At 43.3% G+C, this 25,938-nt stretch overlaps 1 protein-coding gene across 1 annotated transcript in view; it reads right to left on the reverse strand.

Annotated features, from left to right (window-relative positions):
* Positions 1-25,938, reverse strand: part of CUBN (cubilin) — a 157,887-nt gene that overhangs the window by 121,605 nt on the left and 10,344 nt on the right. The window contains 13 exon segments of the mRNA XM_056857098.1: positions 1,277-1,455; positions 2,580-2,736; positions 7,759-7,949; positions 8,070-8,232; positions 9,042-9,223; positions 10,499-10,733; positions 12,484-12,602; positions 14,015-14,201; positions 14,547-14,668; positions 16,265-16,360; positions 18,630-18,761; positions 20,668-20,836; positions 21,774-21,900. Coding sequence (XP_056713076.1) covers positions 1,277-1,455; positions 2,580-2,736; positions 7,759-7,949; positions 8,070-8,232; positions 9,042-9,223; positions 10,499-10,733; positions 12,484-12,602; positions 14,015-14,201; positions 14,547-14,668; positions 16,265-16,360; positions 18,630-18,761; positions 20,668-20,836; positions 21,774-21,900 — 2,059 coding nt within the window.

A 25,938-nucleotide genomic window follows, 5' to 3' on the forward strand; every position in this document is an offset into this window, starting at 1 on the left:
ATAGCTTAGGGCCCCACTCTCTTGGGGGCCCCCAAAAATTTAAATTAATATACTTCTTCTTAACTGTATTTCAGTTCAACAATTACTTTGATAAAATACATATTTTGTTATGTGCAAATGGCTTTAGATACCTATTAGGTCCATAAATTACCATATAGCATATATTCAACACAAAAAACAACGACAATTTGTTGTTGACAAAGGACAGCTGGACATATAAAGGGCCCCATTACCTTCAATAGCTTAGGGCCTCATCAAACCTAAATCCGGCCCTGCCACCACCTCAAAACTCTGCTCCCTCATTCTCCTGCATGTGTGAACAAGTCTATACTTAGTAGCATACTCTATACTAGTCTCAAACTGGCTCACTATAACCTTCCCTTCCTCTCCCCACAACAGATGCCTTGTGAGGTAGGTGGGGCCGAGAGAGTTTGGAGAGAACTGTGACTAGCCCAAGGTCACCAAGCAGGCTTCATGTGGAGGAGTGGGGAAAACCCGGTTCTCCAGATTAGAGTCCACCGCTCATGTGGAGAAGTGGGGAATCAAACCTGGTTCTCCAGATTAGAGCCCACCGCTCTTAACCACTACGCCACGCTGGTGTATATATCTCCATATAACAGATGCAATCCCCTTATGATCTACCCTCATATCCATATTTTGAAGTGTGGGACAAGAGCCACCTTGAGACCTTTACTGAATGTATGGAGTGGCTAAAAGCAATCGCTCAACTTTCTGTGTGTTCACTGAAAGGCAGGAACAGAGCTGATACACGTTCACCTGTACGCAAGGCTTTTGGTTTTTCTGTGATCGTGAACTCTGCAAAAGCAGGTTTCCCAAGCATCTGGTGACATTGTACAGCACAGTCTCTCTGCATGAGAATTGTTTGCAAAGGACTTCTTTCACCATCTTTGTAGCGAGCCCAAAGTTTACAGAAACCACATCTACAGAGTTGCAACATAGCTGGAAGGCAATCCGTTTTGAGAAACAGTCTCAGAATATTCAGACCTGCAGCTGTCCTCCTCCAGTATCTCAAAGGAAAAAATCCAAACAAACTATCCGTTTCTACAATAAGCCAGTCCAGATGTACAATGATTCCACATGTCAACCTTAAAATATTTCTTCAAACGAAAGTCCCTCTGGCTTCAAACGGATTTGCTTGCAAGGAAGTATATGTTTAGGATTGTGGGCCAAGTATAAACAATAATTTCATTGGTTGTGTGCAAAGGTTATCTGTGGATTTATAAATGTAATTCATTATAAATAAGTATTTTTTTACCTGAACATAATCTGAGTCACAGGTTGTGATATTATAAATCTGAAAGTCAGTGAAATTAAGAATGATGACATTGCCTTCGGGCTGAGAGATGACCCACTCACAGATCTTGTCATGAGAGATTGCCCTGGGATAATAGGGAGATCTGAGGACACCTTCACCAGACAAGGGACCCCCACAAGCTGCAGAGAGAAATGTATTGGTATTACTTTAAGAACTTAGATGATTTATTGGCCACATTACAAGAACAATAAAAATAATCAATAATGAATCAATAATATCAATTTAGTCGATGAAACAGCTGATACAAATAGGCACAATGAATAACCTCAACTGGGATAGATAACAGAGTTAAACAGCTTCAGTGGTAAAAGTTTCAGCAAGAGTAGTCCAAACAAAAACACAACAAAAATAGGCCCAGACAAAGAAATTTCACCTAGTGCCTAAAGTTTAGAAGGCTGCACACCAAACTAACCTCTGAATGGACAGCACTGCATCACTGAGGTGGCAATTCAGGAACAGCCCTGTTTCTGGTTGCCACCCACCTTACTTCCAAATAGGATTGCAAGGTCCCCCCTGCCACTGGCTGGGGGTGGGGGTAAGGTTGCCAGCTCCAGGTTGGAAAACTCCTGGAGATTTGAGGATGGAGCCTGGGGAGGACAGGGAACTCAGTGGGGTACAATGCCATAGAGTCCACCCTCCAAATCATCCATTTTCTCCAGGGGAATTGATTTATGTAGTCTGGAGATAAGCAGTAATTCTGGGAGATTCCCAGATCCCACCTGGAGGCTGGCATCCGTACTTCCAAAGATGGAGACAATGAAAGCAGATGTCAGATGCCAATCAGAATCAGATAACCTTTATTGGCATAGTATTGATGGTCACAAGGTCAGAGATAAACAGATAATACATATCTAGATTAAAATTGAGCTTGAATCTTAACCTTAACAACTTCTGCCAAAAACTCTGCCACCTTCACCGTAATATCAGTTGTAATGTCGTTCAGCAAGAATTGGTAAGTGGATGTTCTATAAGGGGCCATCCGTTTGCTGATTAAGGGTAATATAATTTTTTTACGGGGTTCTTAATGTAAACAACAATCTAAGATAATGTGATGTAGGGAGATGTCAATCATAATTGATAAGAGAGTCCAGTTTTTATGCAACACAAGTTCGAGGTGAGAAAATAAACAAAGCCAGGTCTGCCCAGCATAAAGGAGGGCACTTTGTTCATCTGGTAAAGGTTAAACACTTGTTCAGTTGGCTCCAAGAAATAAACGAGTTCACTGATCTTCAGATTCTCTTACCGACTTCATAAACAGCCCTGAAGCTGGACCTTTGTACAGATGTGTCTGACTTAAACTTGATCCAGAGGTTGTTACTATTGGAAGTAACAGGGGAGGGCAACACATTTCTACACAACTTGTTGATCAAGGGAGATGTTTCCGTGTCACCATCCCGGATCTAAGCAGCAAAGGAAAAGACTATCAGATAAATAAAAGCAGCCACTTGTCCGAACCATGCCTTAGGTGTAGTGATCCAGCTTGCCTCTGATATTCATGCTAAGAATAGTGAGCCTAGCCACCATGGCTCCCCCCAAAATTGGTCCTAGTCTAGATGATATGATTGCTGAAGCAGGCTAGAAGTTGGGTCTGATGCTCCCGTGAAAGCTGATTCATGTAGGATCTGCCCTCCTCTGATTTCTGTAGACCCTAATCAGAGTCAGTAATACCCGGGGAAGGATGGGCACATTATTCAGAAGCTGTGGTTTCCAGAGGGAGCTCTAGCCCTTCTGCATTAAGGACTGACTGGGAGAAATTGGAGGGGGAGAAAACAGAGGATGCTAACAAACTTTGCTCTCATTAGCACACTCAGATCTCTGACTCTCCCTGCTAGAAAGTCTAGCTAGGACCTCACACCAGCAAAAAAACAAACAAAAGTACTACTCATAAGGAAAACATCAACAACTAGAAAAATAGATTTTAAAAGCAAAGCCTTGCATCATAAATATACTAAACCTCCATCTTGGGTAATATATCCTGCCTGAGGTTGTATTAGACAATCTTGACCTCAGCCTAACTGGCAGCAGACTTCTGCTTTACTTTTAAATGCTTTTGTGTAAAATTCTGCATAGCCACCTACCTACCTACGGGTCTATCCTTCTGCCTATACAGTTCTCTTGCAATGATAAGATGTCTGAGCAGGGATTTCTTCTCTGGATTACAGGCACTAAGGGCTACCTCACATATACCAAGTGAAAGTGTATGCGGTCACGTTTTTTAAATAGCCACCACTGAATGATCATTCAGTGGCAATTGGCCAAAGTTCTCTGAGCATGTATAACACACCCTTCAAGAACAGGGCTGCTTCTAGATTATGAGGGAACCTGGGCAAGATGGCCCCTGGTGGCCCCTGCCATTAAGTGCACCACTACTACTATTGCCTTATCCTTAGGGTTTACAGGTCCTTCTTCACTACTGGTGGGAGGTTTTGGGGGCACAGCCTGAATACGGCAGAGTTTGGGGGAGGGGATGGACTTCAATGCCATAGAGTCCAATTGCCAAAGTAGCCATATTCTCCAGGTGGACTGATCTCTATCGGCTGAAGATCAGTTGTAATAGCAGGAGATCTCCAGCTAGTACAGGGAGGTTGGCAACCCTACTTATCCTCCTCTTGTCTATTTCCCCCTCCACTTTCAGACAGAAGCAGAATACAAACTTGTAAGCTAATGCAACTTGGTGCCACTACTGCTGCTATGAAGCATCCCCATATAAATGAACACATGAAGCTTCCTCCTATTTCGTCAGACCATTCGTCTATCAAGGTCACTTTGGTCCACTTTGACCGGCAGTAGCGTACCAGGGTCTCAGGTGAATACCTTTCACATCACCCACTACCTGCTCCTTTTAACTGCAGATGCTAAGGATTGAATTAGGGACCTTCTGCATGCAAAGCAGATGTTCTACCACTCAGCAGTGGCCCCTCACCATGCAGAAGGTGAATGAGTTGCAGAGGTTGCCATTTTTTCATTGCTGCCATCACTAACATTCACTCAAACAAGTGTGATGCAGGTCAAATTGAAGGAAGGCAACGCTGTCACCTCTACACAACAAGGAGGGAAAGCAGCAATAGCTGTTGCTGCTCTACATGGTAAGTCAAGGCAGTGGGCCTTTCTGAGGCTGTCAGGCCTGGAAGTAATCTGATGCTGCTGCTTCTTAACAGCAACCCAGAATAGGAAAATCAAATGGACAGGTCAGGATATTGTGCACCATCTAGGGCAGGGGTGTCAAACATAAGGCCCGCGGGCTGGATCCAGTCCCTTGAGAGCTCTTATCCAGCCTGTGAGCCAGCCGAGACGGCCACCTTACCCCCACCCCCATCCTGATCTGGGCTGGCAAGGCATGGCCCAGCCGGCCCGACCAAGTGACATTTATGTCATGTCTGGCCTTAATCGTAACAAATGAATTCAACACCCTGATCTAGGGGTTTATGTACATAAGGGTGGGTTCGACGTGCATGTCTGTGTGGGATTCCAGAATGAGGAATACTCATACAAAAAGTGGTATACAAATAGCTATTGTTTACAGTGGTATCTCCTGGCAACAATTCATCATGCACTTGTGTTTTATCATATGCTTGCTATCGCAGATAAATATGCTACTTCTGGCTTCACAACACAATGCTGCAGTCTCAGAGAATCCAGTTAGAAACTAGGCCTCTCCCATTCTTCTGTGCTTTTGATGTGGTCACAGATGTGTGTCTGGATGCTATGGTAACCGTGCTAGAGAGCTCATTTATCTGCAATGTACTTTGTGGCTTTCGGAGCATAAAACTACTTAAAACTTTTCTTGGCCCAGTTCTTTTCTAGTCTTTTTTTTTTTAAACCCACATCATGTAACTATAGGAGAAATGTCACACAGGTAATTTTTTTTCTGAAAGGGAAGATTTCTACATGGTTATAATATGGCATTCCAAGGACCCTATGAAGAAATTGTACTCCATTTTAGTAGAAAACTCTTAAACAACAACAATATTCTGGCTGTAAGCTTTTGTGCAGTATTCCATGCTTTTCTTCCACAATGTGGGAGAGCAGTCTGAGGACAACTGACGCATCTCAGCAAAGCTATCCTTCCTGGAACTGATCCCTACAGTACTAGGTAAACGCTTTACTGAATTAGAGAGCATTGATTGCGTCCAATGAAAAATGGATTTGTTCCTCTTGCTGCTGTGAATTGTGTTGCTGTTGGGCCAGCAATTAAGGAAGGGAATTATGAGCTCCAACAAACAAAAGCTGTCTCTTTTCATTATACAGCAGGCTTCCCTTTGTTTTTAAAAATTAATTACACTTCATTCCAAAGAAAATAGAAGGAAAGAAAAACGAAGCAATGTTATTACAGTAACCAATGTTCTGCAGCTAAGCCTGAACATAATTCAACAGATGCTAAAGAAAATTCACAGGAATATCTCCCAGTTTTCTCAGATGAATCACATGATTCCTAGACAGTGGCTACTTGGGCACATGCAAAGGATTCTGGCAGCCCAGAGGTATGTTTATTGTTCTTTGAATAGTTGACATCCATTCATGCTACATGAAAACTGCATGTAAAACATCCCCAAAGACTACGGGCAAAAACGCATGGTTGTTTAGCCTCCTTTATTCCCTGTTTCAGCCAGAATTCAGCCAGGATCGAACACATGCGTTTTCGCCATGCATTTTTGACCTACATCAGATGAGATGCTGGAAGATCTACCATTAGATCTCCAACACAGATTGAAAAATAGCTGTTGAGTGCCTTAATTTGGATAAGGAATATGGGGAGGGGGGTGATGGTCTTAACCCCTCTTTCTGTTCCTTATTGTAGATCTCAAATGACCCTACACTGGCTATTTTTCGTCATTGCTGGGAGACTTTGGGCCATTTTCAGCCTAACCTATCTTACAGGTTTGTTGTGAGAATGAAACGAAGGAGAGGAAAAGGATGTAATCCTCTTTGGATCCCCATTAGGGAGAAAAGCAGGATATAAATGAAGAAAATAAATTTGGAAAAGCAAACAGGTGGCCTTATGCTGCCTGGATGGTTCCCCCAATGCAGCAAATATCAGCTCAGTGATAGGGTCATTGGAGGTTGGCAAAATTATGCTGTGGCAAGAGTTCAAAGCCCCCCATGCCAGGGTCCAGATCTGAACCAGGGCCTCCTGTATGTACGCAAGTGCTGTCAAGACACAACCAACTTATGGTGACCCCTGGCAAGCAGCTTTCAAGGCAAGTGAGAAGCAGAGGTGGTTTGCCATTGCCTTCCTCTGCACAGTCTTCCTTGGTAGTCTCCTATCCAAGTACCCATACTGCTTAGCTTAGTTCTGAGATCTGACAAGATCAGGCTATGCCAAGCCACTTTCACATGAACACATGAAGCTGCCTTATACTGAATCAGACCCTTGGTCCATCAAAGTCAGTATTGTCTACTCAGACTGGCAGCAGCTCTCCAGGGTCTCAGGCAGAGGTCTTTCACACTTGCCTAGTCCCTTTAACTGGAGATGCCAGGGATTGAACCTGGGACTTTCTGCATGCCAACCTGATGCTCTACCACTGAGCCACTGCCTTATATTGAATCAGACCCTTGGTCCATCAAAGTCAGTATTCACAGGTACTCAACCAACAATAACCAACAAACAGTACAGTATTCACAGTACTCAAACCAACAGCAGCTCTCCATGGTCTCTGGCAGAGGTCTTTCACATCGCCTATTTGCCTAGTCCCTTTAACTGGAGATGCTGGGGATTGACCCTGGGACCTTCCGCATGCCAAGCAGATGCTCTGCCACTGAGCCATGGCCCCTACTGAGCCTCTGGTAGCTGCTGTTTATAAAGGGAAAAAACACATTGGAGATAGATTTGCCAACTCAGGCTTGGGAAATTCCTGGAGATTTGGGGATGGTGGAATCTGGGGAAGGGAAGGAGCTCAGCAGGGATGTAATACTACCCTCCATCATTGCCATTGCCTCCAGGGGAACTGATCTTTGTAGTATGGAGATCAATTGTAATTCCAGGCCTTACCTGGAGGTCCCTGAAACTGTATGGGGTTTTTTGTTTTGTTTTTTGCCAAGGGCTTGCAACGCTAGATGTAGCTTATTTCAAACTTTACAGGGAAAAGCTACACCGGGAGAAATTCTGCCTTCCACGCAATTCGGAAACCTACAGAAACCTTCAAAGGCAGCCCTGTGTAATAATGTTTATCCTCAACTTGGTTTTGGTATCTAATACCCTACAATGCAAATTGAGTCTAATCATATGAAGATCATAAATGCTCAGTCTTATCGTAGTTTCATACCTATCTACCTTTGCCTCTTGTGGATTGCCAATCTATTCTCTGTGCCTTTTGAATCTTAATTACGTGGAATAAATATTCTCTAGTGTCTCAGGGCAGAAATTTGATCATTTCAGTAGGCAGAGAGAAACATAGACATTCCTTTCAAAATAACAAAGTCACCTCTATGAAGTTCCAGGAGCAGCCTGGATGACTTTCCAGTTCCAGGTGTGTGAAGTTGAGAGAGATTTTTTCATGGGCTGGCTGTCGGATAATGTAGATGCACTGCCTGTTGCTGAGGTAAGAATTAGGCCAGTAAGGAGACACAATGACCCCCATGCTGTCTGTGTAATTTCCTCCACAATTGGGATCCGCTGTGTTAATGGAAACAGAAAAGGGTTATTCATGGTGTCAAAAGCAGCCTGTTCACCTGGTTCTTATCCATAAACGGATGTGATTGTAGCCATGATGTGCACAAATACAAATACACTTACCAGGGGATGTAGTGTACGTGACATGGAAGCCTCTGTCAGTGTTGGCCGCATTGGAATGAAAGTGAACCCAGGCATATGGACCAGTGGTTTGAAGAGGAGGGGGTGACCAAGCACTGCAGTATTTTCCAAGGAGGGGATCTTGGGGGAGGAGGCCATCTCGAATCTTAACAAAAGAATTAAGACAGATGCTTGCAGTACATCATGTATGCAGATAGCACCTACATAAGAAGATCAGACCAACAATCTCTCTAGTCCAACATCCTAGTCCCCAAGGTTCTGTTCTTGTAATGGTGTAAGAACAGCACACTGTATTATATGATTGTATTTGAATGTACTTTTGAACAGTATTCAATTGACAACAAAGCTACGCTGTTCACATAATAATCTTTTGGAATCAGCAGTGTTTTCATGCATGCCTAGGTTTGTGAAAAGCAGGTGTGAACCTGTTTGCCAGTGCCAAATTGTTCAGTGCCAAAGTGAACAGACCTGGTGACTGACTTATATGTGATCACCACAGTCAAACATGGTGTGTTTATCTGTCAAACACATTGACCAAGAAATTCCAGCAGCCCTACTTCTAACTCAGTGCCTTTATGCACTTCTCTGCTCTGCTCTATAGTACTACTTTGTGCCCCATTCACAAATAGGGAAGGAAGGTAGACAAAAGTACAGAGAAAGGAAAAGGCCAGGACCATCCAGTCTTGTTGGGATTTTAAAAAGCATATGCAACAAATCTAGACAGTGGCAACCCGAAGTGTCATGTAGCAGTAATTTAATATAGCCATTTATTTAGTATTCTTATCCAGAGTTCTTACCCAGGTCACTGTGGGGAAAAATAAGGAAATATTACACTGGGGTTGAAGGGAGTGGATTTTTTTTTTTATGGCTACATTTCCATTTCCCTAAGTCTTCTTTACACAGATAGCAGCATGTTTCTTTAACCTTTAACTGGACATTGTAATCACAGTTTACCTCCAAGTAGTCTTGGCTGCAATTAACATGGTGCTCAATCCTCAGTGTTCCAAAAGCAAAAGTGATAAGAAGGCCAGGCCTGGTTGAGATATACCAATAACAATTCCTGTTGAGAGGATAATTCCCTGGGTAGCCGGGCGAGTTAATTGAGCCGTAAGTATTTGTTAGTTCACCACCACACTCTAGAAAGATAGAAAGAGACCCCTTCTTAATTAATTTATACTTTCGCTATGTACTGTATGCTATAACTAGACCTATAGCTAGAACTTCTGTTTCATCTACATTTTGACAGATAAAGATAGGGAAAATATGAATGGGCAGCAAATTTAGGCACATAGTCATAGACAGACTAAATCCCACTTAAAGCAATGGGAGTCAGGATATCAGTTAGTCACAGCTAGAGGTGCATACAAATGTACCAGTGGGGGGAAGAAGAAGGAGGACTTGGTTTTTATACGCTGACTTTCTGTACCGCTTAAGGGAGACTCAAACCAGCTTACAATCTCCTTCCCTTCTTCTCCCCACAACAGACACCCTGTGAGGTTAGTGGGTCTGAAAGAGTTGGGAGAGAACTATAACTAGCCCAAGGTCACCCAGCAGGCTTCGTGTGGAGGAGTGGGGAAACCAACCCAGTTCACCAGATCAGCCTCTGCTGCTCATGTGGAGGAGTGGGAAATCAAACCCAGTTCTCCAGATTAGAATCCACTGCTCCAAACCACCGCTCTTAACCACTACACCACTCTGGCTCTCATGCTGGGAGAGTGGTGGAGGGAGCTTTGCTGGTTTGTAAATATATGTGCTTCTGTTTTGAAGCCCTAGAAAAAGATGTGCATGCTTCAGTTTAGTGGTTAGGCTTACTAGGTCTCCTGCTGGCTTTAAACTTCCCATCCCTCACCCACTCCCCCCCCCCACTTAGCAGCAGCAGTAGTAGGTTTATTGTACACAGCCATAGGCCTTTACAATCTAAAACATTATTACAACATTAAACCATCGCATCTGCCGTCAGTGTAAATATTATTCCATTGCTGTCCCTGAAATATAGTTGTATCTAATTTTGTCACACTGTGACCCCCAGCCTTTTAGCCAGCCTTGCATGAAAAGATGTAGAAAATACCCCAGCCTCTTCACTTTTTAGTCATAAACTTCCTTGTGATTCATAAACTGAAAAGGCCAGAACAAATGTTCACAACATCGAAAGGATTTTCCATAGAGGAAATGTGTAACATGAGAGGAATCCCTGGGTGCAGTTTGGGTTTGTGCTTGGAATTATTAACTTGTTCAGCTATGAAATGAGATTAAAAATACAAATTGTCTAGGAACAAACACATTATCAAAATGTGATTAACGCTGCTTTTAACTCCACTGAATTCATGGGTCTAAACTGGCATATTTCATCTTTTGATCCTTTCAAAAATGTCTGAGGAAATTACTGCCCTTCTTATACAATTTAGTCTTACCTGGTTGCCGAGATTCCCAATGAATTGTAAACCCTCCTGAGCTAACCGAGCGGTCAGAGCGAAACCAGATGTACAAAGAATTATGACTGCTGAACAGTTCATCCGGGTGAGATGACCCACAATATTTTCCCAGCATTTGGGCTGACGATGCCTCTCCATCGTGTATCTGGAGATAGTCAGACGTACAGCCGCTACTTTGCTCCAGTTGGAAGAATGGAAAAGTGATACGCAGGATCTAACGGGAAAGAGCAAAGATCCATTGAATGTCCTTGTTTTTCTATCTGTGCCTGAATGTCTCTCAGCTAAACGATGATTAGAGATTGTTAATACAGGTACTCTGTACCGATATGATAACATCTGTCTACACAGTCCTACATTTGCCAGAAAATGTAGAGACACACTATAATTTCCTGAGAAAACCCACAGTGGACAGAGGGATGCACTAACACTAATGGCTAAATGAAAAGAAAACAGAAAAAAACAGATTACCAAATTCCCTCCTAATTATTTCAGTAACATGATAATATTGAATAATGTGTATGTTTTTATAAAGTGACTTAACAGCCATTCACTGTACAATAATTACTTCTGCAGGCTTATAGCCTAAAATAAACTAAAAGAGCCAGTGTGGCTTAGTGGTTAAGAGTATCAGATTAGTATCTGGGAGACCCAAGTTCGAATCCCCACTCATGCCATGGAACTTCACTGGGTAACCTTGGCCAGTCACACACTTTCAGTCTAGCCTACCTCACATGGTTGTTGTGAGGATAAAATGGTGGAGAGGAGAATGATGTAAGATGCTCTGGATCCCCATTGAGGAGAAAGGCAGGATTTCAATGAAGTAAATAAATACATAAAATAAATAAACCATGATCCCCCAGATTCTAGCCTCTCTAACCACTACATTGCTCTGGCTTCATTCTCCCCTCTGGGCTCTCTAAGTGACTTTCGATCAAACATATTCTTTCATATCCAGTTCAGACACTCTGTATATGCTGGCATCCTTGTACAAATTATTGCTCAGAAAAGTAGTCTTACTTACATGGGCAATAAAGCATGAGATAAGAGAATCGGTGGAAGACTCTATAGTGGCAAACTCCCATGATGGGAATGAGGAAATAGCTGCTCATGGAAGATATTTCCTGAGGAAATATGTCATTTCTTTCCATATGGCAAGTTCCCATACTGCTGCAAAGCTTAGGAAAGGGAGCTGAGTGGTAGCAGTGCCAATTTTCTATCTGAGGGGGGGGGGGACAGAATCTAGGGGCATGGGGAAGGAAAGGGTATTCGAGTCTATCCAGTCAATTACTTTCTCGGCTTTTCCAAATATGAGGTGGCCTTTTGTGGCCGACCTAAGACCTGGATCAGATATTTCAGTTTCAGTATAGAAGTTAACAAAAACAGTCAAAGTGAATCCTGAATAAATAAGGTGAATTCAGCCAACATGGTGTAGTGGTTAAGAGTGGTGGTTTGGAGTGGTGGACTCTAATCTGGAGAACCGGGTTGGCTTCCCCACTCCTCCACGTGAGCGGCAGGTGATAATCTGGTGAACTGGATTTGTTTCCCCACGTCTACATATGAAGCCTGCTGGGTGACTTTGGGCTACTCATAGCTCTCTTAGAGCTCTCTCAGCCCCACCTACCTCACAGGGTTTCTGTTGTGGGAAGGTGAAGGGGATTGTAAGCCAGTTTGATTCTTCCTTAAGTGGTAGAGAAAGTGGGCATATAAAAACCAACTCTTCCTCTTCTTCTATTTGTGTCTACTCAAGTGACTTCACCTGCCCCCCCCTCTTCCCAATCCCTGGAAACAATTTCATCCTCTAAATTAATCTTAAAGATGTTGTTTATTAATAACGCTTGTAGTGAAAGCAAGTTGCCACTCAATTCCATAAGAAAACCACGTCGTATTCACAATGTAGACAACTTGTGGTTTTCTTATGGGATCCTTTAGTTATTTGCTTTCATTTCCAGGGCAACCCCTCTTACCTTGTCAGAAGTAGTCCGAATGACCCAAGCACAGCTGACCTGATGATCATATGTCTCATTGCCTGGATTGTTTGGGTAGCTGAATGAGCCTGAGGGGTTGGAAAGAAAACCTCCACACACTGCAGGCATGGAAAAGAAAGAAATGCACTCATTACTTCCTTAGTGGAAGTGAAGAACACAAAACACTAATATAATTGCATTAAAATGAAATTTAAGAGCTGAAAGCGGGACTTATATTTACATGAAAGGGTTTTGGAGATCTCTTTACTGTCTATTCTGCTGCTTTTTAGGAAGTCCTGATTTGAGGCTGGGGGCCTTTAGAAACGCCGCCGCAAATAAGCACCAGCAGGATACAGCAAATGTTTTTTTGGAGAAAATACACAAATTCCTTACTTGCTAGGCAAAACTACCTCTAACCCAGGGGTGGGGAACGTCAGGCCCAGGGTCCGTATAAGGCCCGCGAAATCATTTGGTCTGGCCCTCCATGGGTCCTGGCTTATCTCTAGCTCAGAAGGATGCTGCCCTGCCTGAATCTCTTGGGTCCAGCTGGGGACAGCAGAGCTCAAAAGCAAGTCGCTCTACGTGGCAGACACTTCGAGCCATCTCCGGTCGTGCCTCTTGGCTAAATGTTTGACCAAATATAGCAGGCTAATTTTTAAGTTGATAATTTTGTATGGCCCGCGAATGATGTCATAAATATCCAAATAGCCCTTGGCAGAAAAAAGGTTCCCCACCCCTGCTCTAACCCAACAGATCAGCAACCCAGTAAAAACCTATTGTAATCAAATCACTTAAAAAAATTAAGTGTGCACAATAATCATAAAGCAATCTAAGGTAATAAATGATAAATGGCAATAGGCTAAAGTCATGGAGAATGTGGTATTACAGCCTCTGCTAGACATGGTGAAGCCATGGTTTATTGGTGCAATCAAAGCTGTTCAGGAGGGCATCTGAGTGCAGCAAAGAGCACTCAAATCACATTTGGTTTTGTCTTAACAGGGATATATGATGATGATGTAGAAACCTCATGGAAACCTTTGCCTGCTCTTCCACCACTGGTAAAGCCCACAGGTGATATAAGACCAAGGGACTAGTGTCTGAAAGGTGGATAAGAGAAGCTTGTCCACATTTGGTGTAGGAGTCTAAAACAGGGTAGGAATTTTGCCAGACACTGCACAGAAATGAAACTGTCTTGGCCAAAAGACTGTTGTTCAGTTCATATTTTGCTTTGTGTTGCTCATAGGCTCCCAGATAGAGTCTAATCCTGTGTGAAGGTAGAGTTTGGATTAAACCATCATTGCTAAAATGCACACCAAGAGGCAGTGCATACTCTGGAATGATGGGAATCTGTCACAAAGTGATAGATAGGGCTAGTGATCTGGAGCCAAGCAGGAGATGAAGTGGGCAAGCAGAGATAGGTACTCTAAGAGCAGTTCATTGTGTGACTGTGTAGCTGCAGTACCACAGCAGAGCAGTTTCTTCCATAGACAAGCTGTAATAACTGGTACCTAATGGGGCTCTGTTCAGTTACCTTGTTGAGGCCTCTGACATTCAGGTCCAGTCCAAGTGTTTGTACATTCACAAGAGTATTTGTTCACCCCATCGGTGCAGCTTCCGCCATGTTGACAAGGATTGCTGGAACATTCATTAATATTTTCTGTACAGTTGGCACCATTCCAGCCAGGATTACACAAACAGTGGTAGCCAGAGAGTGTATCCTGTAGACACACAAAAAAACACTCAACAAAAAAACAAACTACAACACAGTCCAGACTTTGATAACATCCAGGTGTTCTAGCCTGGTGAGCTAGTCTTGTATACACATTGCTATGGGCTAAATTCAGGCCAGGTTTGATTTACCAAACACCAAAGCAAAGTAACATAACATGTGGTTTACACAATGGTTTGACACAAGTGAAATCTGCGCTGAAGCCAACAATAAGTTCTTATGATCTTAATGGCATAAATAAATACATCATTTTATCAGACCACAATTCTGCATTTTATTTAACGATTCACACTAAGCCAATCTTTGCATTTTAAACACAGCACCCAACACTTACAAGGCATTGTCCATTTAGACAAGGGTTTTGATTTTGGCAGATATGGCTGAAAGCGACACATCCATTTGAGCCATAGCCACTCCCAGTGTATCCAGCTGGGCAGACACAGTTAGGAATAGGGCCTGCAGAAAAGGAGCCACAATAGACACAGACTTGGTTACGAATGTCATTATTCATGTCATCCTACGCAGCTGCTTAAACAACCGCAGGACAGATCTGCAAGTGAGGTTGCCAACCTCCAGGTGGCAGCTGGAGATCTCCTGCTATTACAACTGATCTCCAGCCGACAGAGATCAGTTAACCTGGAGAAAATGGCCACTTTGGCAATTGGATTCTATGGCACTGAAGTCCCTCCCCTCTCCAAACCCTGCCCTCTTCAGGCTCCAAAGTCTCCAGGTATTTCCCAAACTAGAGCTGGCAACCCTATCTGCAAGGGTTTTAAAGTTCTGCTCTGCAAATCATTTATAACGGAAGCAAAACTCTTAAGAGAGGCTGTTACCGCACTAGGTATTCCCAGCGATGTATTAAGAGTTTGAAACTGTTATAAAAATACTGTTTGCACTTTGTTTGGCCCCTTTAGCTGTGAAGACGTCTCCCAACCATTTATAAGCCATGATATCCAAAAACCCTTTTAAAGCGATGTTTTTTGTAACATTTTCAAACTCTTGATACATCGCTGGGAATACCTAGTGCGGTAACAGCCAATATTGTGGGGGAATGAGTCAAGCAAAACCATCCTCATCATTCAAGGCACCCAAATGCAGCATTTTGAGAAGAAATAATCTTGATCGCTTGCCTGTGTACAACTTGTTTACTACACACGGCGACAAGAACAGAACATTTTATATACGGTATATGTATATATATATATATAGGACAACTTGACATGAAGCCTGATTCAAAGAAAGGCAAGGCTTTTTATTTCGGCCGATATGGCTGAGTGTGACACATTCGTTTGAAAGTTTAGGAAGCACAAGTCCCAGAGGCTAGAGTGGTGGGGACTACAGCAAAAAGGGAGAGAAAAATAAAGCAGCAGGCTGAGCCGGCAGGGAAGACACAGGAGCAGCAGCATGGAAGCAACTGGCTGTTAGCTCTCGCCATCCGCTGATTTCCTTAGCCCTGAGAGAGGCCTCCTCATATACTATAGCCTACTCACTAATAAAGGCCTGCTCAGGCAAGGCAATGGTGCCAGAAAATGGATGTGGCTAGAGGGACAAAGAGCTTCAGAGCTCTCCATGTCGAGAGAGGAAACTAGAAGTCTTAGAACTCAGCAGAAATAACTCTTTTCCCCCTTAGCTAAGGCCAAAGGGGCCTGAGTAGGCTTGCCAGGTCCCTCTTTGCCACCGGCGGAAGGTTTTTGGGGTGGAGCCTGAAGAGGGCGGGGTTTGGGGAGGGGAGGGACTTCAATGCCATAGAGTTCAATTGCCAAAGCGGCCATTTTTCTCCAGGTGATCTCTATCGGCTGGAGATCAGTTGAATTAGCAGGAGATCTCCTGCTACTACCTGGCAGTTGGCAACCCTAGGCCTGAGGTGTACCCACTTCCATTCTCACACGTATATTGCATGTAAAAGTGCTATCAAGTGAAGGCACAGGAACACCTCAGCCTCGGTCTTCTGAACAATTCCTTTGAGGGGGCTTGTGATCCCATAACTGAGGGCTCCCTGAGAACCATGCTCAAACAAAGCAAGCTTCTAACTGTTTTGAAGTATAGCATTACCTGATCTACTGGTACAGGCAGCAAGTGGATGACAACCTCCATTGTTTACTGAGCAGATATCAGCCTGGGTGCACACTTTCCCATCACCTTGGTAACCTAGTTAAAGTAAAAGTTAGGGGTGACATCTGACAGTGAAGCAAGTATGAAGGGCTCTTTTGTTGTTGTTACCATGCAGTGAAAAGACTACAGAGAACAGTGCCGATGGAAGCCCTCCCCTTTGCCAGAAGCAAATTTCTTTGCTCTTTTATCATCTAAGGAAGCTTCATACTAATCTTGCTGTAATCAGAATAGGCCATTTATATTAACTGGGTATATAAATTAGTGTGAACTTTGGAGATGAGAACCACGTCATATGACTATACTGATGGTTGCACTTTGTTCTTCCACAGCTTCCTTGGATTTCTGCCACATGATTGCAAGATTCATTCCTGAGACAACCCAAGATGCAAAAAAACAACAAAAAGTTTGTTGTGCCTACAGAAGTTGATGCAAACACCAGTCTACCAGCACTCATGAAGATCGAGGTCTAGGGTTACCAACCTCCAGGTACTAGCTGGAGATTTCCTGCTATTACAACTGATCTCCAGTCACCAGAGATCAGTTCCCCTTGGAAAAATGGCCGCTTTGGCAATTGGGCTCTATGGCATTGAAGTCCCTCTCCTCCCCAAACCCCATTCTCCTCAGGCGCCACCCCAAAAACCTCCCGCCGGTGGCAAAGAGGGACCTGGCAACCCTATCGAGGTCTGATTAACAGAGAAATAAAGTATAAAGTGAAACACTGATATTCTCCTTCAACACTGTATGGTTGCCATCTCTCAACTGGGAAATTCCTGGCAATTTGAGGGTGGAGCTTGGGAAGGATGGGGTATAATTGGTTCTTGTAGGTTATCCGGGCTGTGTAACCGTGGTCTTGGAATTTTCTTTCCTGACGTTTCGCCAGCAACTGTGGCAGGCATCTTCAGAGTAGTAACACTCAGTGTTACTACTCTGAAGATGCCTGCCACAGTTGCTGGCGAAACGTCAGGAAAGAAAATTCCAAGACCACGGTTACACAGCCCGGATAATCTACAAGAACCAATGAACTCTGACCGTGAAAGCCTTCGACAATATTATGGGGTATAATGTCATAGAGTCCTCCATCCAAAGCAGCCATTTCCTCCAGGGGAACTGATGACAGTAGCATGGAGATCAGTTATAATTCCAGGAGACCTCCAGTGTCCACCTGGAGCTTGGCAGACCAGCTGACACATACTTTGGTTTATTCAAATTAGCATCTGAAAGATCTAAGCAGGTCCACTTGAAACCAAGAGTTCCAAAGTAAGAAAAGAGCAAAATGGTCACAGCTGTTAGAAAACTTAACTGGCTTCCATCAAGGATCTAGTGGCTGGAAAAGCCTGTTAGAGAGGAAATCATTCTGTGTAGTCTATTACTAGGCATATAGATTAACAGCATTGGAGACTTGGGGGGAAGGAACCAAGGGAGACATCAGCCTAGCTGATAAGGCCCTGAATGTAACAGCAGATAAAGTAATACACATTCCACAGCACCAGTAAAGCTATCAGATTAGAAGAGGTCCTTAAAAGCAGTTTAGACAAATCCTTGCCCTTCTTCTGCAGCCAGATTCTATATCATCCAAATTAAATGTTCCATAAACTGCCAATAACCATGAAATGCCTTAACCAATTTCTAAACCATGAGCAAATATCAAAGTGCACCATCACATCAGTACTATTTGTTAGACAAATGCTAAATAAACTGACAGCTCAGGCACATGCATTTTTTTATAAAGTCTCATGTAGTCGAATGGGAATTATTTCCCAATATGTGTGCATAGGATTGTAATCATGCCCTCCTGTAATCCCAGGTGGCTAAAGGAAGTGTGCTGTGCTACACACTGTTAATGAAGGTGAAAAGTTCACCATATGATGGGGTGGATTCAACCATCCTCCAAGGAATCCTCCACCAGCTTAAGGAGCCTTCCTCCAACTTAAGTGGCTCTTTCTCCTGTGGAAGATCCATTTACACTAGAGGGAAGGCCTTAGGCTGGAGGAGGGCTTCAAACTTTGCTCAGTGGAGTGGTAGGGTAGGGCAAAGATCCACCCCACTCTAAACTGGAAGAAAATTCCTTCCCATTGTCAAGTATGACAGTTGGATACACCTGAATTTAATACATGACCTTGAGCTATATTAGAATTTGCTTTATTTATATTCTAACTATATAAAGCCAACCAGGTTTTACAACCAGGTTAAAAAAAATCTATTGCACTGGTCCCTTGGCCACCATCCAGTGGAGAATGGAATCATATATCTACAAAAATATAAGCTGCACCTGATCATGGCAATGCAGAGTTAGCCCACTGTTTACCTGGTGGACAGTGACTGCAATAGAAGGACCCCATTGTGTTGATACACTGAACCAAGGGGGTGGTTGAACAGCCTCCATTATCAGCCACACATTCATCAATATCTTGGCAGCTGTAGCCATTTCCTTGCCAGCCTGTGGAAAGATGGATGACAAAAGAAAACAAGACAAGAAAACAGGAGGAGGATGTAACTAAACTAGACATGAAATATGCCACTAATATTCCTTCCCATCCTTAAGTGTTAACTCATGTAATGCACTATCACAGAATGTGGCTTAAATGGCTTTAAAAAGAGATTAGAAAAACTCATAGAGAACTATTATTGGCTATTAGACAAGTTGAGCATCCAGGTTTGGGGGAGATTGCCAGTTGATGGGGGAAAGTGGTAAGGGACAAAGGTTGGCTTTATGTCCTGGTTATGGGAATCCTATATCATCAGGCTATCCACTGAGGGAAACTGTATGCTTGGCTAGATGGACCTCAACTATATTCTGGTTATATTGGTGAAGAACTAACATTGGAAAGGGTAGATGCTATAAATTCATGTGCAAGCCCAGCTGCTCTAGTAACAATCCTAAACTTCAAGGGAATCCTATTTAGAGATTTCTCAATTGATCTGAACACTCCCATTTCAGTTTTAATCTCTGCATAATGGTGTAAAAATGGCATCAAATGGTGCAAAAGAAACAAACGTCAGGCTCAACAGCAACAAAAAGGGAAGAATGAAAATAAATTTAAAAGGGCAGTTGGAATATTCCTATTTCCAGATCTGCAGCCCAAATGAGGGATGCTTAAACACCTGCTAGTTTGACATGTAGTCTTTTCACCACATCCAATCAGGGAAGTGATTAAATGACAAGCTCTTCAGGTGTTTGCAGTTTGTTTGTGCCATTTGGCAATAACAGGGTTGTTGTAGCAGGGTATCAGAAGTTGACTCCCAGCTAATCCCTATCAGCTGGGAGTCAGCTTCAAATGTCTTGCTGGGGAAACTTCACTGGGTTCCAGTGATGCTGCAACCCAGTAAAGTTGGGAGAGGAGAAAGCTGAAGCCAGCTCACATCTGATTTCAAGAGTCAACAGAGAGTCAGCTTCTGATGTCCCCGCCCTGGAAACTTTGTTGCTTATATGCCTGCTGCTGGGACACAGTAGAGTGGGGTTTTTGAGGGGGGCGGGGGTAGAAGCTGATACTCAGCTGATCATGATCAGCAGTCTGCTTCTGACCTTCCATCTAGTAGTGGGATGGGGGAGTTGTCTACTGCTAGGGGAGTGGGGCACAGGAAACTGGTGAAACCTGTCATGTAGACAGAGATTGGGAGGGAGGAAGAGGCAGGTTGGTTCAGAAGCACATTCCTACTTGATCTCCTGATCAGCTGTAGGGTTGTAAGCTTCGGGTTGGGAAATACTGGAGATTTGGGGGATGGAGCCTGAGGAGAACAGGATTTGGGGAGGGGAGGGACTTCAGTGGAGGTATAATGCCATATAGTCCATCTTTCAAAGGGGCCATTTTCTCCAGGTGAACCTGGAGATCAGCTGTAATCCCAGGAGATCTCCAGCCACCACCTGGAGTTTGGCAACCCTAGATCAGCTGGAAGTTGGCTTCTGATCCTACCCCCCAAAGCTTTGCTGTATCCCTGAAAGTTTTGCAAGCAGCAAAGCTTCCAGGGCCAGGAGAATAGAAGCTGACAGCAGATGAAGGGATCAGCTGGCAATCAGTTTCTGATCTGCACCAAACAAAACACTGCTGTTTCCTAGAAAGTCTGGGATTTAGCAAAGTTTCACAGGAACAAGATTGGAAGCAGACTCCCAGTTGATCGCCTAATCAGCTGGGCCAGCTTCTAAACAATCCCATTCAACAGCTGTTCCATTTTCTGCCTGAGCTGGATAAACCTATGCTGGCTTATGCTTTGATCATGAATGTCAAACACAGTATGTTGGGTTGCTAAACAGGTTTGATGCAAAATTCACAGTATCCCTAAAACAAATTAGAGGTTCATAAAGAAGCCTTAGATCACAGAATGGATATTTCTGAAATCTTACTCACCAGCTGGACAAGGACCACAGAAATAAGATCCTGGGGTATTCTGGCACTGTACAGGAGGATTCAGTGAGCATGGAGGCGTAGGGAGGCTACATTCATCAATGTCGACACTGCAGGCAGGATTCTCAGGTGCAGACTTCCAGCCAGCATCACAAATACAGCTGTACTTTGGCTGTTGGGTTAAAGACACTGGGAATTAGGGCAATCATGAAAATGACTATGAATGAAACCGAAGAAGGTGTTCCTAATAAACCCTTTTGAATGAGTGATAATTTCAAGCTGGTCTTGAACACACAGTGATCTGTATAGTCCCCTTTTCAATTATTGCTTCCACAATTTAACCCTGATTTTTCCTCCACTAGCAATGAAGATTTAATGTGCACTAACAGCAGGACATATTGTTAGCATGCTGCGCAAAGGAAGCGTGTAACTGAATAAGAGAGAAAATGACCAGTAATCACACAAATCAACCCCAGTCAAAAGCAACCAGCATCATCTCCTCTTCAGCAAAAATTTAATCTGCAAATATACCAAGGCTGTTTTCTCTCTTTTTAATCTGGGAAAGTTTAATGAACAAAGATAACACATTCAAATACAAACCAGAGTAATTTATGTTCTGTACTAGAACATTGCAAAATTCTGCAGTCAGGATACCCGAAATTGCCTTCTCAGAATATAGTACCTCATGCACAATAAGAGCATCAGTCTATATAAATGATTTCACATACATTATGCTACTTCCAAACATTGGGTTGTCAAAATTTTGGTATTTTTCTTCCGAAGATTAAGAGTAGTAGAGGGCAGAAATGAAAGGGAAACTGAGGCTAGGGTGGAGGGGAAGTAGAATAGAAGACATAGGAGAGAGAGAGGATTAGGGGGAATTGCCAGATGGCTATGGACATAACTTTGGCCAGTACCTAACTGCCTGAATCTCTTCATAACACTCCTTGACCTTTGCTTTCAGGCAGGGTTTGAATGCAAGGTCCTTGTCCTGTGTCTCTTGTTATCAAGGGGGAAATTTATCTAGCTAACTTTCACCATGACTGTCCCAGGCCAGAAAACCAGTAAGACTGGGGCCAGTGTCACTTTGGGCAGCTCCTCCTCCTTACCTGATTATGTTGCTCTCTGATTTCATCCATACAACGGCCATGCCCACACAGAGCTGTAGATCCCTGCTGGCAGTCGTCAAATTTTGATGCGCATTGGGATCCATACGTTTCTGGCAAACAGGTGCAGCTTGGAAATGAAGAATAAAGTGACAGTGCGACTTTGTCTGTTCATTTGTCCAAAGTTGTTCAGTGAGCTGCCCAACATGGGCTATCTGCATTATTTATGTATTACTTAAATCAATCAGGGGCTGGATTGGCCTATACTACAAAGATTCTGAAGTGCCACTGACAGCCAGGAGCAAGCTGAGATGAGCCCCATTGCATTGGCTTCTCAGCTCCGACCTGACCAGTAGTCGGCCTGGGAACAGTGATGCACTAGTTCCTCACCACTTACTGATTAGGTCTGACTCTGAACCAAGTAGCTCCTACAAGTCTTCCACTATCTCAACAGCTATCCAGCTCAGCTTGTTCCTTAGCCTTTTTAACACCCTGTTGTACCCTGCAATCTGTCAGTCAATCAGATAACCTTCAGTATCCCTAAAGACTTAGAACATGTAACTGCCTTTAAAAGGTAAACTCCCCCTGTGCAAACACGGTTCATTCCTGACCCATGGGGTGATGTCACATCCCGACGTTTTCTAGGCAGACTTTGTTCACGGGGTGGTTTGCCAGTGCCTTCCCCAGTCATCTTCCCTTTACCCCCAGCAAGCTGGGTACTCATTTTACCAACCTCGGAAGGATGGAAGGCTGAGTCAACCTTGACCCAGCTACCTGAAACCGACTTCTGTCAGGATCGAACTCAGGTCGTGAGCAGAGCTTGGACTGTAGTACTGTAGCTTACCACTCTGTGCCATTGGGCTCCTTAAACTACTTTTACCAAACAAATATTTATTTATTTATTATTTCCACTTATTAGCCTGCTCTCCCTGGCCAAAACCGGGCTCAGAGCAGCTTACAAAAATAAATATCCCATTAGATCAGTAAAAACTTTAAAACATTTTAAAATAGCTCTAAAAAATCATATAAATGCCATCCTAATTTACCTAAGACGCCTCTAAAGTGTAGTCCAAAACACAAACTTCAGTAAGGCGAGCAGATGGAATAAATACAGATTGGATAAAAAGATATTACCACAGCAGGGAGGTTAGGGAGGCCAACATTAATATCAAGGGAACCATAGCTGGCCTCAACCACAGGCCTGGCGGAATAGCTCTGTTTTACTGGCCCTGTGGAACTCTCTAAGGTCCTGCAGGGCCCTGTTTTTACTAGAGAGGCTATTCCACCAACAACAGTAGAAACAGACCAGGTAGTATCCAAGTCCTGCCCAAGGTGTATGGAGTGTCTGTTGCAGAGGCTCTCGTGCACTCATAAACATGACCTAGGAAGTCCAGATCCAGCACTTGGGTAAAGCCCCTTCACCCTGTTCCATAGCATGAGTGGCCAGACAGAACAAGGCAAGTACTCCCTGCACACCACTTGGACGTTCAGTTGGTCACATACAGTCTATTCCTGCTCTGAGTTTATGAAAGCTGTACTTAGCCACTGCCTAGAAATTCTGAGGACGTGGTCTTCATAAAGGGAAGGACTACAAAGCCCCCATTGCTAGCTGGAAACCAAAGAAAGCCTGGGTGTCCTCGGTCAATTATCAGAAGCCACAGAGTAATAGTGGGAGGTGTTTGGGCTTCCTGCAGAGTCCATGGCCCCCACCACAGCTGTGGAATAATGATATTGGGTGCATACTGAAATCTAAAGAAACCAGCACAATTGTTTACTTCAGTATGCTTAAGCTAGGATTTCCAGATACTTGAGATTTCCTAGTGGCCAAGGAAAAAGCCACACAGGTCCATCTTAATTCTGAAAACAGAGTGCCTAAGAATAAAAGTGTGTGCGATGCTGCCCCTTATGAGAACTGAATTTACTTTGGGCCAGTTCATTCAACGCAGCTAGCCACTCATTTCATATTTAGGCTGACTGTTTATGAATTATGGTTGGTGATCATGATGTGGTTTAAACACAGGACAGACCACAAATTCCATATGCCGGTGTTGTTAGAAGACTTTGTGTTTGGCATGGAACAAGGAGTCTAGCCCTGCTCTCCTTCCCAATCAGAGGAATCCCTTGCTGAAAGCATGGCTATTTGGATATGATGGATAGTGTATAATCAATCTAAGTATAGCCATATGGCTTACTATTTGCCCTCTCACATCTTCAAGTACGGCAGCCTGAAGTGAGATGTAGGTGGGAGATGCACAAAGCCAGAAAAAAACTTTAGCACATATGATCTAGCAATACCCTTCTTTTCAACCTGGCATTACAATTAAAAAAAACTTACTATGAATAAACAGTAACATTCAATAAATTCAGCACAACAGCAGCCTAAAATTAAAACTAAGACGGTTAGCAAATGATTTTTGTACGGTAACAATTTCAGGAGTAGCCAGAATGATGGATTATTAACTTTTCTTTGTGCCTTTTATTCCATTAGCTGGTTGACTTGATAAATTAAATGAAAGGTAACGGGTTACTGTGTGCTGCCTCCACTGAAGTGGTGCTGATTAACTCAGCTTTCAAAGCTTTAATGCTCCACTACCCCAAACTGTAACAAAGGAATGGCTTGCATTTTAACAGATTGTTGCTTTCGGACAGTGGGATTTATTTGCTGGTAAATGACATTTCAGTTGTTAGTCTCTGTAAGCACATTAATGTTTTCCATTCTCCTTCCTCCCACGCTTCAATCTCATGAAAAATGAACAAAGCAAAAGGGCCCAGTTTTTTAAAAAAGGGCAGCAGGTTGGCACTTCAAAAGAGGGACCACAAGGCTCAAATAGTTTGCCAAGCAGATTTTGGAACTCCACGTCCTGTTATGATTGAACTCTTTGAGGAGGAATAAACTGCTATTGTATTTTATATGCTCTAGTAAAATTTTAATGTATTACTGCTTTCAAGATGCCAAGATCAAACCTTTCCAAAGCAGCAGATTCTACAGGACTAGTTTGGTAGCATTCCCAGCTGGGCTGTAAATGAATGAATGATTTGTTGAATGACAACCGTTTCCCATCCTTCATCCTTACTTTTCTAAATGAGGGATGAAACATATGACACTGTTTTCTTAACTAGTAGTATTTTTTCAGAGTAAGAAGTAGCATATAGCTCCCTCATTTATTCTCAGACAAAGCCTGAGACCAGATGACATAAGCTGACATCTATATAAACATGTGAAGCTGCAGTACACCACGTCATGTCAGTGGTAAATCAAAACCACCTTGTCTCCTCGTGCTGGCTCTCCAGGTGCTACCTAAGATCCTTTATCTGGAAGCATCAGAGACCTGGGATCATCTGCATGCAAAGTATGTGCTTCACCATGGAACTATGGCCACCATCTAAAGTCCGTGTCATGTCATAGGACTCCTCTGCTTATTGTTATTGCTAAAGGTGGGCCAACATGCTTACTCTGGCTTCTGCAGTCTTTTAGGCGCTGCTCCTCTTTTTCCTACTGGTCTTATATATCTGACTACAGTAGAAGAGTGAAGCATCTGTTGTTCTGGAGCTACTACTGGTGAATGTGCTGGAATCCCAAATCCTCGCACTGCATCCCCATCATGATGTGACCCAGTTGTCCTATGCATACACATCGGTGGGGTGAGGGGTAAAACCCTTTATCTTTTTGTTCTCATGTAATGGCCTTTGAGATCCCCTATAGTCATCTTCTTCAATGCACTCAACATTGAAAATAAAACTCCTGATTAGTTGGTAAAGCAAATATAGACTATACGTTGGACAGCATGCTAATTTTCATTACAAATGCCTCTTTTCTTTAGATACTAAGAAGGCCAATGCAATTCTGGGCTGCATCAATAGGAGTATTGTGTCTAGATCAAGGGAAGTAATACTACCACTATATTCTGCATTGGTCAGACCTCACTTGGAATACTGTGTCCAGTTTTGGGCTCCACAATTTAAGAAGGATGTTGACAAGTTGGAGCGTGTCCAGAGGAGAGCAACCAGAATGGTCAAAGGTCTGGAATCCATGCCCTTTGAGGAGAGACTTAGGGAGTTGAGTTTGTTTAGTTTGGAGAAGAAAAGGTTGAGGGGAGACATGATAGCCATGTTTAAATATTTGAAGGGATGTCATGTTGGTGAGGGAACTAGCTTGTTCTCTGTTGCT

This window comes from Euleptes europaea, chromosome 11 (assembly GCF_029931775.1).
Source record: "Euleptes europaea isolate rEulEur1 chromosome 11, rEulEur1.hap1, whole genome shotgun sequence".
Taxonomy (NCBI): Eukaryota; Metazoa; Chordata; class Lepidosauria; order Squamata; family Sphaerodactylidae; genus Euleptes; species Euleptes europaea.